General features: G+C 45.0%; 1 protein-coding gene across 4 annotated transcripts in view; it reads left to right on the forward strand.

Moving 5' to 3' along the window:
* MAGI3 (membrane associated guanylate kinase, WW and PDZ domain containing 3) overlaps nt 1-7,967 on the forward strand; it is a 336,183-nt gene extending 328,216 nt beyond the window's left edge. For 2 of the 4 annotated variants that reach the window (XM_030221930.1, XM_030221931.1), the window contains exons 21-22: nt 328-418; nt 4,820-4,907. In XM_030221930.1, the coding sequence (XP_030077790.1) occupies nt 328-377 (50 nt within the window). In that variant the 3' untranslated portion in view covers nt 378-418; nt 4,820-4,907. Of the gene's footprint in view, nt 1-327; nt 419-4,819 lie in introns of all 4 variants that reach the window. The other 2 variants (XM_030221928.1, XM_030221929.1) reach the window with 1 other exon arrangement.
* Nucleotides 7,968-11,374: the final 3,407 nt, after the last annotated feature.

Consider the following 11,374-nt stretch of genomic DNA (forward strand, 5'->3'; position numbering starts at 1 on the left):
TTAAAATTGAGTTGATCCCGATAAGAGTGTGAAGCTCTTCTCAGTAGGGCCATAGGTGAAGTGTGCTACAAATTCTTGCCTAAGCATGTTTTGTCCTCGCTCAGTGAAAACTGTGGTGACCTCTAGTGGTGGAGGACCTGCTGATGAGTCACTCGTCTTTGCCGAGCACCACTGATGAACATTACAAGCTGTTGCTCTCTGTCATGTTTCGCTTTCATGGTTTCTTGTGGGATCTTTTTGCTGACTGTGCTTTGTGATTTTTTTTTTTTCTTTTTAATATTTTTGGTTTGTAATGTAGTTCTAGGGCTTTTTTTCTTCCTCCTTTAGGTGTGGCTCCTTCCGGTCTCTGCTCCTACCTGAAAGCTGAACAGCATTAAGGGCTTTCCATTGCTTTTCTTGGTCTTTCCTTAGAGACTTGGTAAATTTGCATGTCTTGTGATTCACCTTTTTCTATTTTTCTGTTTTTGTTTTTTGTTTTTTGTTTTTTAACAAAACAATACTTTTAAAAATAAATTTGCCTAATCAGCTTTTTGCCATCTTTCATTTCCTTTTGACTTGTGCTGATTCATGCCTTAGGGATTTAGTCCGTGCTGGCGTAGATCATATCAGGCCTGTGGTTGAATCCAACTCTTAGCAACACCCACTGCAAAAGTTAGTACCAAAGCCTTGAACAGAGTGGGTGGGAGCGGTGGTTCATTATTTGAATGGGGTCCTCTGTTAGAGAATGTTTGTGCCATATTGGATCGCAAAGCACATTACTTGCATGTCTGCAAGACCCAAATGTGCCCCATGCTGTGTATTTTAGCAGTGTTGTGAAGGATGAGGTGAGGTGACCAGAGAGCACCAGGTCTTAAGGAAGTAGGCTGATCAATCACGGTTTTACTCCCAGTGCATGCATGGAGATGTAACACCAAGGGTCTCCTAAGATAAGCTAGGACTGGGTCTCCATGCATGCACAGGAGGTCAAATAAAGACGGGCTCTACTCGTCTGATCGACCCTGTGCTGTCGTCTTCCAATAAGGAAAGACTCCTCTCATCCTAGCCGTGAAATTTGACACTGCCGCTGAGAGTCCATGTGGTTTGGGGCCCAGCTAAGGAATCGAGTGGAGGAGGCCAAAGCAGGTTGGCACTTTAAGCTACCAAACAGTGGACCTAGGTTGCCTTTCTAGGTTTGACAGAGGACGGAGCTGTGCTGCAGCAATGTTTAGAGCCTCCATGGGGAAAAGGGCTGGGCTTGGTGCTATGTCTGTGTCCACTCCATAATCTTAATCAGTAAACCTGAGGGAAAGCCTGCCAGCCATTGTGGAAGAAGACTGGAAATATTGGGGTCCGTACACGTAGGCTGTATTACTAGAGCAGGATGTCGAAGTGAGGCGAAGGGTACAGAAGATAGGGAAAAGTAGCAAAGGCCTGTGGTTAGTAAGAGTTTTGTGGATTTCTTTCTCCAGCCCTACTTTTGCACATGGTTTTTGTTGGTTCCCTGAGCCCATTCGCCAGGCCCCCCCCCCCCCTGCCCATCTTCAAATCCTTGCTCAAAGCCCACCTCTTCAATGTCGCCTTCAGCACCTAACCACCATACCTCTATTCAGGAAATGTTGACTGCCCCAACTTGACATTTTGTCCTTTAGATTGTAAGCGCCTTCGAGCAGGGACTGTCCTTCTTTGCTAAATTGTACAGCGCTGCGTAATCCTAGTAGCGCTTTAGAAATGTTAAGTTGTAGTAGTAGTAGTAGTGGTTCATCAGTGGCAAGGAAAGGGTTATACACTTGATAACATGTGCTTTATTCATAGCAGAAATATATAGTCTAGTTTTTTTTTTTTTTTTTTTTTAGAGAATGTCCATCTAGGAATACGGGATCTTCAATCATAATGTGAAAGAAGATGGCTGCATTCCAGCCATGAGTGTTTGAACATCCAGTTAGAAAGAATGTTGAGATGGCATTGAATTTAATTATGGAACATGCCCAAAATGAGCATTGAGCTGTTCTCTCCACCCTTCTTCTGGGGAAAACAAATGGGGAGAGAAATCATGCAACCTCAGAAAAGGGTCACTTTCCTACTATCTCTCCCGCTCACCTCCCTCTACACACAAACCTCCGAAAACAATTGAACCCATTTGTATTGAGACAAGCATAATCTAAAGAAGGCCTAGATTGCAGGGGCAAAATATCATAATACTAGTAAAACATGCCCGTTTCTCACACAAAGGTTATCCTCCGAGTTCCAGGATCGCGGGCGAATCGCCCCTGCCCTCCCCCCTCTCCTCTGAGTTCCAGGCCCCTGCCCTCCCCCCCTCTCCGAGTTCCAGGCCCTTGCCCTCCCCCCCCTCCTCCGAGTTCCAGGCCCTCCCTCCCTCCCTCCCTCTCCTCCGAGTTCCAGGCCCTCCCTCCCCCTCCCTCATCCGAATTCCAGGCCCTCCCTCCCTCTCCCTCCCTCCGAGTTCCAGGCCCTCCCTCCCTCCCCGTCCCTCCGAATTCCAGGCCCCCCTCCCTCCCCCTCCCTCCGAATTCCAGGCCCCCCTCCCTTCTCCTCCCTCCCCCTCCCTCCGAATTCCAGGCCCCCTCTCTCTCTTCTCCGAGTTCCATACCCCCTCCCTCCTTCTCCTCCCCTCCAAGTTCCAGTCCCCCCTCTCCTCCGAGTTCCATGCCCCCACGCCTCCCTCCCTCTCCCCTCCCCTCCGAGTGGCAGCCCGACCTGCGTTGCCCGCCCTCTTCTCCCAGTCCTCCGCTTGCCCCTCACCTTCCTGCGTGCCAGTCTGAATTTAAAAGTTCTTACCTCGGGGTCCTGCGGCAGCAGTGAAAGGCGAGCAGGCACGGCGCTTCAGCCTGCCTTCCCTTCTGTCTCGGCTCTGCCTCTGGTCCCGCCCTCATTTCCTGTTTCCAGAAGGGCGGAGGAGAGGGGCACATGGAACTCGGAGGGGAGGGAGGGGGGCGGGCCTGGAACTTGGAGGAGAGGGGGGACCTGGAACTCGGAGGACGGGGGGGGGGGGGGAGGGAGGGGGCGATTCTCCCGCGACTGTATCCTCATCTCCAACGTTCTGTGGCTGGCTGGTGCTGGTTTCCCTTCCCTCTCATTGATCTGCCCTCTGACATCATCACGTTCAGATGCAAGGGCGGACCAATGGGAATTGTGTTACGAACCCAAGCATCCAGACGTAGAACGTTGGAAGTGCAAATTATTATATAGGATGTTTCCCCTACTGATGACAAGCGAGAGAGATGACCCAGTAAATTGCACACTTCTGCTATGGAAAGAATGCACAACAAAGCAGCAGTGATGGTCAGGTTTCCAGGTTTATTAGTCATTTGCCATTCTGCCCATTGGCAGACCTTCTAGGCAGCTTATACTCTATATTGGAAGGCAACCGAAACTGGTTGCTAATGCAATCAGCCTATGCCCTGCTTTGCTCTGCCCTACCCTGAAGAAGAGCAGCCTGCACTTCTACCTCCCACCACAGCACCCACCCATAGGCTCCCCAAAGACTTACAGTCCATGGTGGTCTAGTGATGTAGTCAGGGCAGGAGCGATCCCCAGTCGTTCTTGCCCATGCTGTCTCTGCTGTCAAAATGGCCGCCTCTTCCTCTTGCAGCAGTGACACAAGATTGCTGCTAGAAATCTTGGCAGCCATTTTGAGATTGGAGATGAAATGGGCACGAGCGATTTCCCCAGTCTCTTGAGACCGTCGGCAGAGGTCGCAGCGGCCATTTTGACTGTGAACACAGTGTGGGCGGGAGTGACTAAGAATTGCTGCTTCCTCGACTTGCCACTACACCACCAGGTACTGTAAGATAGGCCTGGGGGGAGGGGGGTGGGGCTACCTCTATGAGGAGGGAGTGGAGCCTGCTCCTGTTTGGGGGAGGGGGGTGAAGCACACTACGGGGACACAATACTAAGATTTGATTTCAGCCTTAAATGCACCAGAAGTTTTTGGCTGAAACTTGAAACAAGGCTAAATACCGATTTCAGGCCTGTTTCAGTGCCAAATCCGAAATTCAGTTGGCCTCTGTTCCCACATAGGACTAGTAGGAGAAAATATAGAAAAAGCAGATGAAAGGACATTTTCAAAGGGGTAGCAGATAAAAAGGCTGCATCTTGCAAATCGTGACCCCCATCCCCCATGCTCCTTGCAACCCTTTGGAGGTAGTGGAGAAGGATAGATAGATAGAAACAAAGTTAATCGGATGCATCATGAAAAAAGGATTTTAAGTTTGACCTGAATTCCTTAAACAAAGGTTCCAAATGTAATGAAAGAGAAGAACATGAGAAAAGCTCAGTCCTGAAATCAAAGTTTGATTGGCCCCTGGTGTTAACAAGTTTCCAAGTTTATTTAGACTTGATGTACCACCTTAGGGAATTCCATCAAAGCGGTTTCCAAACACACAGTAATAAGGAGGACAGAAAGAATCTACAGTTTAAATAGAAAGAGGGAAAGCAGAGGATGAGAGGAGTCTTTCTTACTGCGGGCGCTAAATGTCTGTCTTAGGGATGCCTTGTAGCAGCGCATTGCAGTAGTCGAGGCTGGAGAGTACCAAAGAGTGGATAAGCACCCAATGGGCAGAAGTGGTAAATAGATGGCTGGTGCTTAAAATGCCCCTAAGAAAGGTTAGAATAAATATAAAGTAGTGTATTATTAATATTCTGCTTCATAGGCAGCAGCCTAGTCAGTCAGTGAAAGATTGATAGAGAGCTTGTGTTTATATGTTTGTGTTGGCAGGTAAAGACTTCAAGGCCTGTGTTGTCTACGTGTATTTGCCTTCCGATTGCTATTAACTGTTTGATCTCTTTGATTTTGCAGTCACCTGTCCTTTTTCGCTTTCAGGTGATCTGGATACTTTTAATCCTTTGTCTGCAAGTGTAATATATGATGAACTGCCAGCATCTTCATCACACCCACCTTCTGCTTCCATATCTGAGGGATCTCAAGTAGCAACGCCTGATGAGGCTTTAAAGAAAGCTCAGCTGCCGGAAAAACAAGATAACTCCAAGGACAATGCCCCTAAGAAATCGGAGAGCAAAGACAAAAGTGCTTCAACTGGTTTGAGACCACCTGAGAAGCAGCGTGAAGCAAAGCACACCACTTCTGTCCAGAAGAAGATTACCAAAAGGGAGAGATCCTCTAGCCCTAGGATTGCTGAGAGAAAGAACCATTTAGAAGTGAAAAAAGAAGACACCTCAAGACGAGGCAGGTCAGTTAGCCCAAAAAAGCTGGATGGTAAAAGTTCAAAAGACCACCATGAGCGTTTCCTCAGCCCTGCAGTAGGGGATGCTAAAAGAAGACCTAAGAAACACGAAGACAGATCTGCGAGTCCAAGAAAAGCCGTTCAGAAGCATTCAGAAGCCGATGCAAACCCAGTGATTCACACACCAGATCAGGCCAGGGGAACTCGAGGCAGGTCTGTCAGCCCCAAAAAGCCTCTGAAACCAGATGGAAGTAAAGACAAAGGTGCAGACCGAGAAAATGTAGCAAAACGTCAAGGTAGAACGACGAGTTCGGCTAAGACTGAACATCCTGAGCAAGTGAGGGAGAAAAAAGAGAAAGAAAGCCCAAGGAAAGACGGCGCTAAAATAAACATGCCTGGAAAGAATGAGAAGAGGTCTCCAGAGAGGAAGAGCAAAAGACCACATGAACAACCACTTGCTGTTAATAAGGCCAACGAGGGCATCAGAAAAAGCCATGAAGATGAACAACCGAAGAAAGCCAACTTTGAGGAACCGAGGCCAATCAAATCCAAAGCACTGGAGGGCAACAAATTGTCTGAAACCGTGCCAGAGGAGAAGACAGCACCTAGGGAGACAACTGCCCAGAAGAAAGAGCAACACAAGGAGAAAGCTGCAGAGATGGTGGACAAAACCAAAGATGAAATACCACCCAAACCGGAGAACAGCTCTGGAGTGCGGAAAGCGCCTATAACCCCTGGACCTTGGAAGGTCCCAAGTGGAAGCAAAGTGACAGGAGCAACAGCTGTCGATTAAAGAGGTTTGATTGATGGGGTGGAGGGACATCTTTACTTGTACAAAGATAACATTTGTTAATCTGGTTGCTACCGAGGTTAATGGAAGGGCATAACTCTTTAGAAAACTTTTGACTATTCAGAAGATGTAAATAAGAGAAGGGGGCATAAGTTGTGTATTTTCATTTGATCGCAAGGTGAGGTGGACTGGCCAGCATGAAGGACATTTTTAGGATTTGCTTCTGACAAACTTGTCTTCCATAAATTCTTGAAGATCCTCATCCTTTGAAGGAACCGTCTTGCTGCTCTTCTGACGTTGCACTGCTGTAAGGCTACTGCTCGGATAGTATTGTGGAGTTTTTCCGAACAAAATAATAATTTAAATGCCTGTGTTGTCATGACTCACGACTTGTTTTATGTGCCAAGTTTTTTTTTTTTTTTTGCCTGGGTCACTTCTTCCTTCGTGTACCATAAACATGTATTCACAAACACAGAAATGGCCAAGTCTTTGTTTGCAGATAAGCATTTTGCAGTGTAGCACGTTGCATGCCTACATAACGATAGGGAGATATCGGCCTGGTTCAAGGAATGCAAAATTGGGAGCACCCTCATGTATGCTACAGGCTAATTGTTAGCGGGATAAGGAAGGGGGGAAGCTAATGTGCTTTTATTGACTTTTCTTTTAACATACAACTGTCCTATGTGCATGTAATCAGTCACTTAGAAGAAACAATGTCGTTTCTTGCAACATTTTCTGTTACTACCTGTTCATGTGGTTTTACGCCTATATTTACTCATGGTTTGGGTGAATCGCTGGCAATGCTGGGAGTAACTGCTTTGGAGAACATGAGTTTGTCTCCTTAGGAAGTATGTTAACCTGCAGAGAACAAAATCAATCAAGAGATCAAAGGAGTTAGGCGGAGGTGATTTGCTTTCATTATTCAGGCCAGTGAATGCTGTCAGCCTACTGAAATTCCTTCCCCCGTCCCAGGCCGTTACCACCTTCCAGCCTGAGAGGCATTTATTGGGAGAGGAGTAGGGAGTACGGGGAGAAAGATTAATCTTGAATGTCCATGCGCCCTGAAGTCGAATAGAATTAACGCCCATATTTCACTGGCTTCAGCTTGTTCTCTGACCTTTACTAGGACCATTACTTTTCATGGCCAGTGTTATTTTTTTTTTTTTCTTTTTTCCAATCTTGGGCTTTTTATAATAGTCTCTGAATGCTCATACTCTGCTTTTTTTCAGCCTGGGTGGTTTTTCACAAGATGAATTACAGCATCTAACGGCCACATGTTATGAAATTGGCATTATAAACCAAAAATATATATGACTTTAACAATTTATAATCAACCTAAAAGAAACGTAAAACCATGTGAGGTGAATTTTCAGCAGGACAGCGACTTTGTAACTTTCTACAGCTACGGAAATGGTAAACCTGTAAGTGCTGCGGTTGGATGTAATACATATGAAACTTTATTTACCGCCTTTTTGAAGGAATTCACTCAAGGCGGTGTTACAGCAAGAATAAGTCGAACATAAGCAATAGACAATTACAGCAGTAAAAATATTCAAACAATGCAAAAGAATACAAAGGAACATTATACCTCTGTCCCTGTTCTTATATAAACGTAGCCGTTTTAAAGCTGTACTCGCTGTTCATGCAGTGGTTTGAAAGGAGCGATCACACAGGAAAAGGTCCTTTGAGAAATACTTTATTCATGTGAGATCTATTAAAAAAAAAAAAAGCCCGACACTGGCCGTGTTTCCCCCACGCAAGGGCTGTGCCTTTCATACCGCTGTTTTGGATTTTGTGGATCGCCAGCCTTGTTTCCTTGGACCCTCACTGTTCATGCAAAAGTTATTCATCCACCGACTGCTTAGATGGATAACTTTTTGGCCTTCCCACCCCATCCTACCTCCTGAAACATATAACTTTTGACCGTTGAACATCATAAGGTGCCATTTTACTAAGCCACGGTAAAAGTGGCCTGCGGTATTGTAGGCGCGTGTATTGGGTGAGCGCCGGGCCAGTTTTACCACATCTACAACAAAGGGCTTCTTTTTTTTTTTTTTTTTAATGGGACAGGAAAAGTGCCTGCGGTAAAAATGAAACCAGCAAGCACCCAAAACTGGCCTGAGCCCTTAATGCCACCCGTTGATCTAGCGATGAAGGCTCACGCGCTACACACACAGTGATCGACCGGCGCACGCCAAGTGCCGATTACCACCGGAACAGGCGCACGTAGGAGGAAATAAATAATTCATACGTGTTTTATGGGCGCGTGCCAAATCCGAAATTTCCGCCAGGAGGGCGCGTGCTGGCCTGGCGATATTCTCATTCGGGCACGTGCTGCACACGCGTAGAGACTACTGCAGCTTAGTAAAAGGGCTCTTTAATGATGTTATCCATTCCCCAAGCCACAGTTTACAAAAAAAAAAAAGCCATTTATGAATAAGAATCCCATTGCTGGCCACATAATTGACTTTGAATATCCAGCTGATATATTTAAACATGGTGAAGGGAAAGGGACTTGATTTTGTGGTTTTTGCAACTACATTTTATATACATAGTATATACAGGTACTTATTTGTACCTGAAGCAATGGAGGGTTGTGACTTGCCCAGAGTCACAAGGAGCGGCAGTGGGAACTGAACCCAGTTCCCCAGGATCAAAGTCCGCTGCACTAACCACTAGGCTACTCCTCCACTAGCAACATTCCATGTAGAATCTCAAATAGTAGCAACAGAATCTCAAATTATAGCAACATTCCTTGCAGAATCTCAAATAGGGAAAGGGACTTAATATACTGCCATTTTTTGGTTTACATTTGTATGTACAGGTACTTACCTGGGGCAATGGAGGGTTAAGTAACTTGCCCAGAGTCGCAAGGAGCTGCAGTGGGAATTGAACCCAGTTCCCCAGGATCAAAGTCCGCATCACTAACCACTAAGCTATTCCTCCACTGTGAGTACATAACTAGTGGGGGGTCTCATTCTTTTGAGATTAAAAAAAAATGCTTTCCCCCACCTCTCCTAAGCCAGCCCTTGTACTTAGAGACGTCATCAAAAGCTAAAAATCAAGGAGTAATCTATCTTACAGTAAGTAGACAGTTTCTCAACCTTAGCTTAATATTTCCTGAGCTTATTTGATAGTCTAACAACAACGCAAAAGAGTTGACCTTCTAAATCATTTCATCTCAAGTGACCCGTTTAAGAGCGCTGTGGTCCTGATTTTTAATCACAGTCCAAAAAAAGGTGATATATAATTCCAGTGTGTTATTAGAAAAACTCTATAATAAGACAGGGATTTCCAAACTTAATTAACACATAATCCAAGTACTCTAGGAAGTTTGAAAATATTAGTTTGTCTATGTCTCCCCCTTGTACTGGAAAGATTTCAAAAAAGAAATCTAAAATAGAGAATTACAACCAGGAACCTCAAAGCTCCATATAGAGAAAATACATACCGTATTCCAAAACCAATATCAAATTAGGAATAGGTTATTATCATTGGTCCCAAAAAGAGTAATCCGCAAAAGCTCATACTTACATGAGAAAATCGGATAATTTAAAAAACTCTTTTTCTCCTGAAACCCAATCAAGTGAGAGACACATTAACCCAAACTAACTATTACAAGGGAAACCCAATCAAAAATATACACGTTGGATTTCGAAAGGCAGGAGCGCTCCCCTGGGGAGTACACCACATATACACACAAGTACAAAAGAAACCCGGGAATAAGCCACCTTCAAGCAACCAATCAAAACAAATTGTCTTGAGGTTAACGTTGAAAACGTTCAGTTACTTAAACCTGTGCATCCAGATATCCCAATCGAGAAACGTTTCCCATGGAGCTTGAGTGGAGCCCGGAAATTTCACTGCCCATGGCTTGAAAACAAAGGAGGTGTTCCAGCGATCCAGCGGAAAAAACCGCCCCCCCCCCAACTGTCACCCTTCGACGAGTGCGCCTTGTTTCGCCAACTGCTTGGCGACCAATGATAACCTACTCCTAATCTGATAGTGATTTTATTTATTTTATTTTATTGCATTTGTATCCCACATTTTCCCACCTATTTGCGGGCTCAGTGTGGCGTACGATACATTGTAAATAATGGAATTACGATTTGTTACAAATCAGTTATGGATTACATTGTGAGAAGTTAAGCGAAGACAGAGTCAAGGTATCGTTAGGGAATAGGACAAGGAAAAGAACAATGGAAAGAGACAACGGGAAATTAATAGGGTAATAGAACCTTAGCAAAAGAACATTCGGATTTTGCAATACTTTCCCTATCTGGAGCTTTGAGGTTCCTGGTTGTAATTCTGTATTTTAGAGTTCTTTTTTTTTTTTTTTAAATCTTTCCAGTACAAGGGGGAGACATATACAAACCAATATTTTCAAACTTCCTAGAGTACTTGGATATAATTCCAGTGCACATATACAAGAGTATCACTCCTAACTAATATGTATGGAATAAATAGAGACTTATAAACATTTTTGGATTAGGAGAAAAGGACCTCATATAGCCAAGTGCTTAGACTTTAGTAGCCAAACAGCTTTTCAACAAGTCTGCTTTTAGGCTTCTTTGTGAAACGAAGATCCCCGTTGGGATTCAAGATAGGTGCTGGCTGTGTTGATTCACTGATTTTTCTGATGGGGACAATTTATTTTGAAGTTATCGTTAAGAGTACTATTTTGACACGGGTTGTTCAAAAAAAGGATTTAAATGTTATATGATGGAGGAGTGGCCTAGTGGTTAGGGTGGTGGACTTTGGTCCTGGGGAACTGAGGAACTGAGTTCCATTCTCACTTCAGGCACAGGCAGCTCCTTGTGACTCTGGGCAAGTCACTTAACCCTCCATTGCCCCATGTAAGCCACATTGAGCCTGCCATGAGTGGGAAAGCGCAGGGTACAAATGTAACAAAAATAAAATAGATACTATTGGCGATTCTACATGGAATGTTGCTACTATTGGCGATTCTACATGGAATGTTGCTACTATTGGAGATTCTACATGGAATGTTGCTATTCCACTAGCAACATTCCACATAGAAGGCTGCGCAGGCTTCTGTTTCTGTGAGTCTGACAGACTCACAGAAGCAGAAGCCTGCGCGGCCACATTGGTGATCTGCAAGGGCCGACTTGTTCATGGAATGTTGCGTGGAGGAGTGGCCTAGTGGTTAGGGTGGTGGACTCTGGTCCTGAGGAACTGAGTTCGATTCCCACTTCAGGCACAGGCAGCTCCTTGTGACTCTGGGCAAGTCACTTAACCCTCCATTGCCCCAGGTACAAATAAGTACCTGTATACAATATGTAAGCCGCATTGAGCCTGCCATGAGTGGGAAAACGCGGGGTACAAATGTAACAAAAAAAATTTTTTAAATACACTTTATCTAATTGAGCGATAGAACATATAT

The sequence above is a fragment of the Microcaecilia unicolor genome, chromosome 12 (assembly GCF_901765095.1).
Source record: "Microcaecilia unicolor chromosome 12, aMicUni1.1, whole genome shotgun sequence".
Taxonomy (NCBI): Eukaryota; Metazoa; Chordata; class Amphibia; order Gymnophiona; family Siphonopidae; genus Microcaecilia; species Microcaecilia unicolor.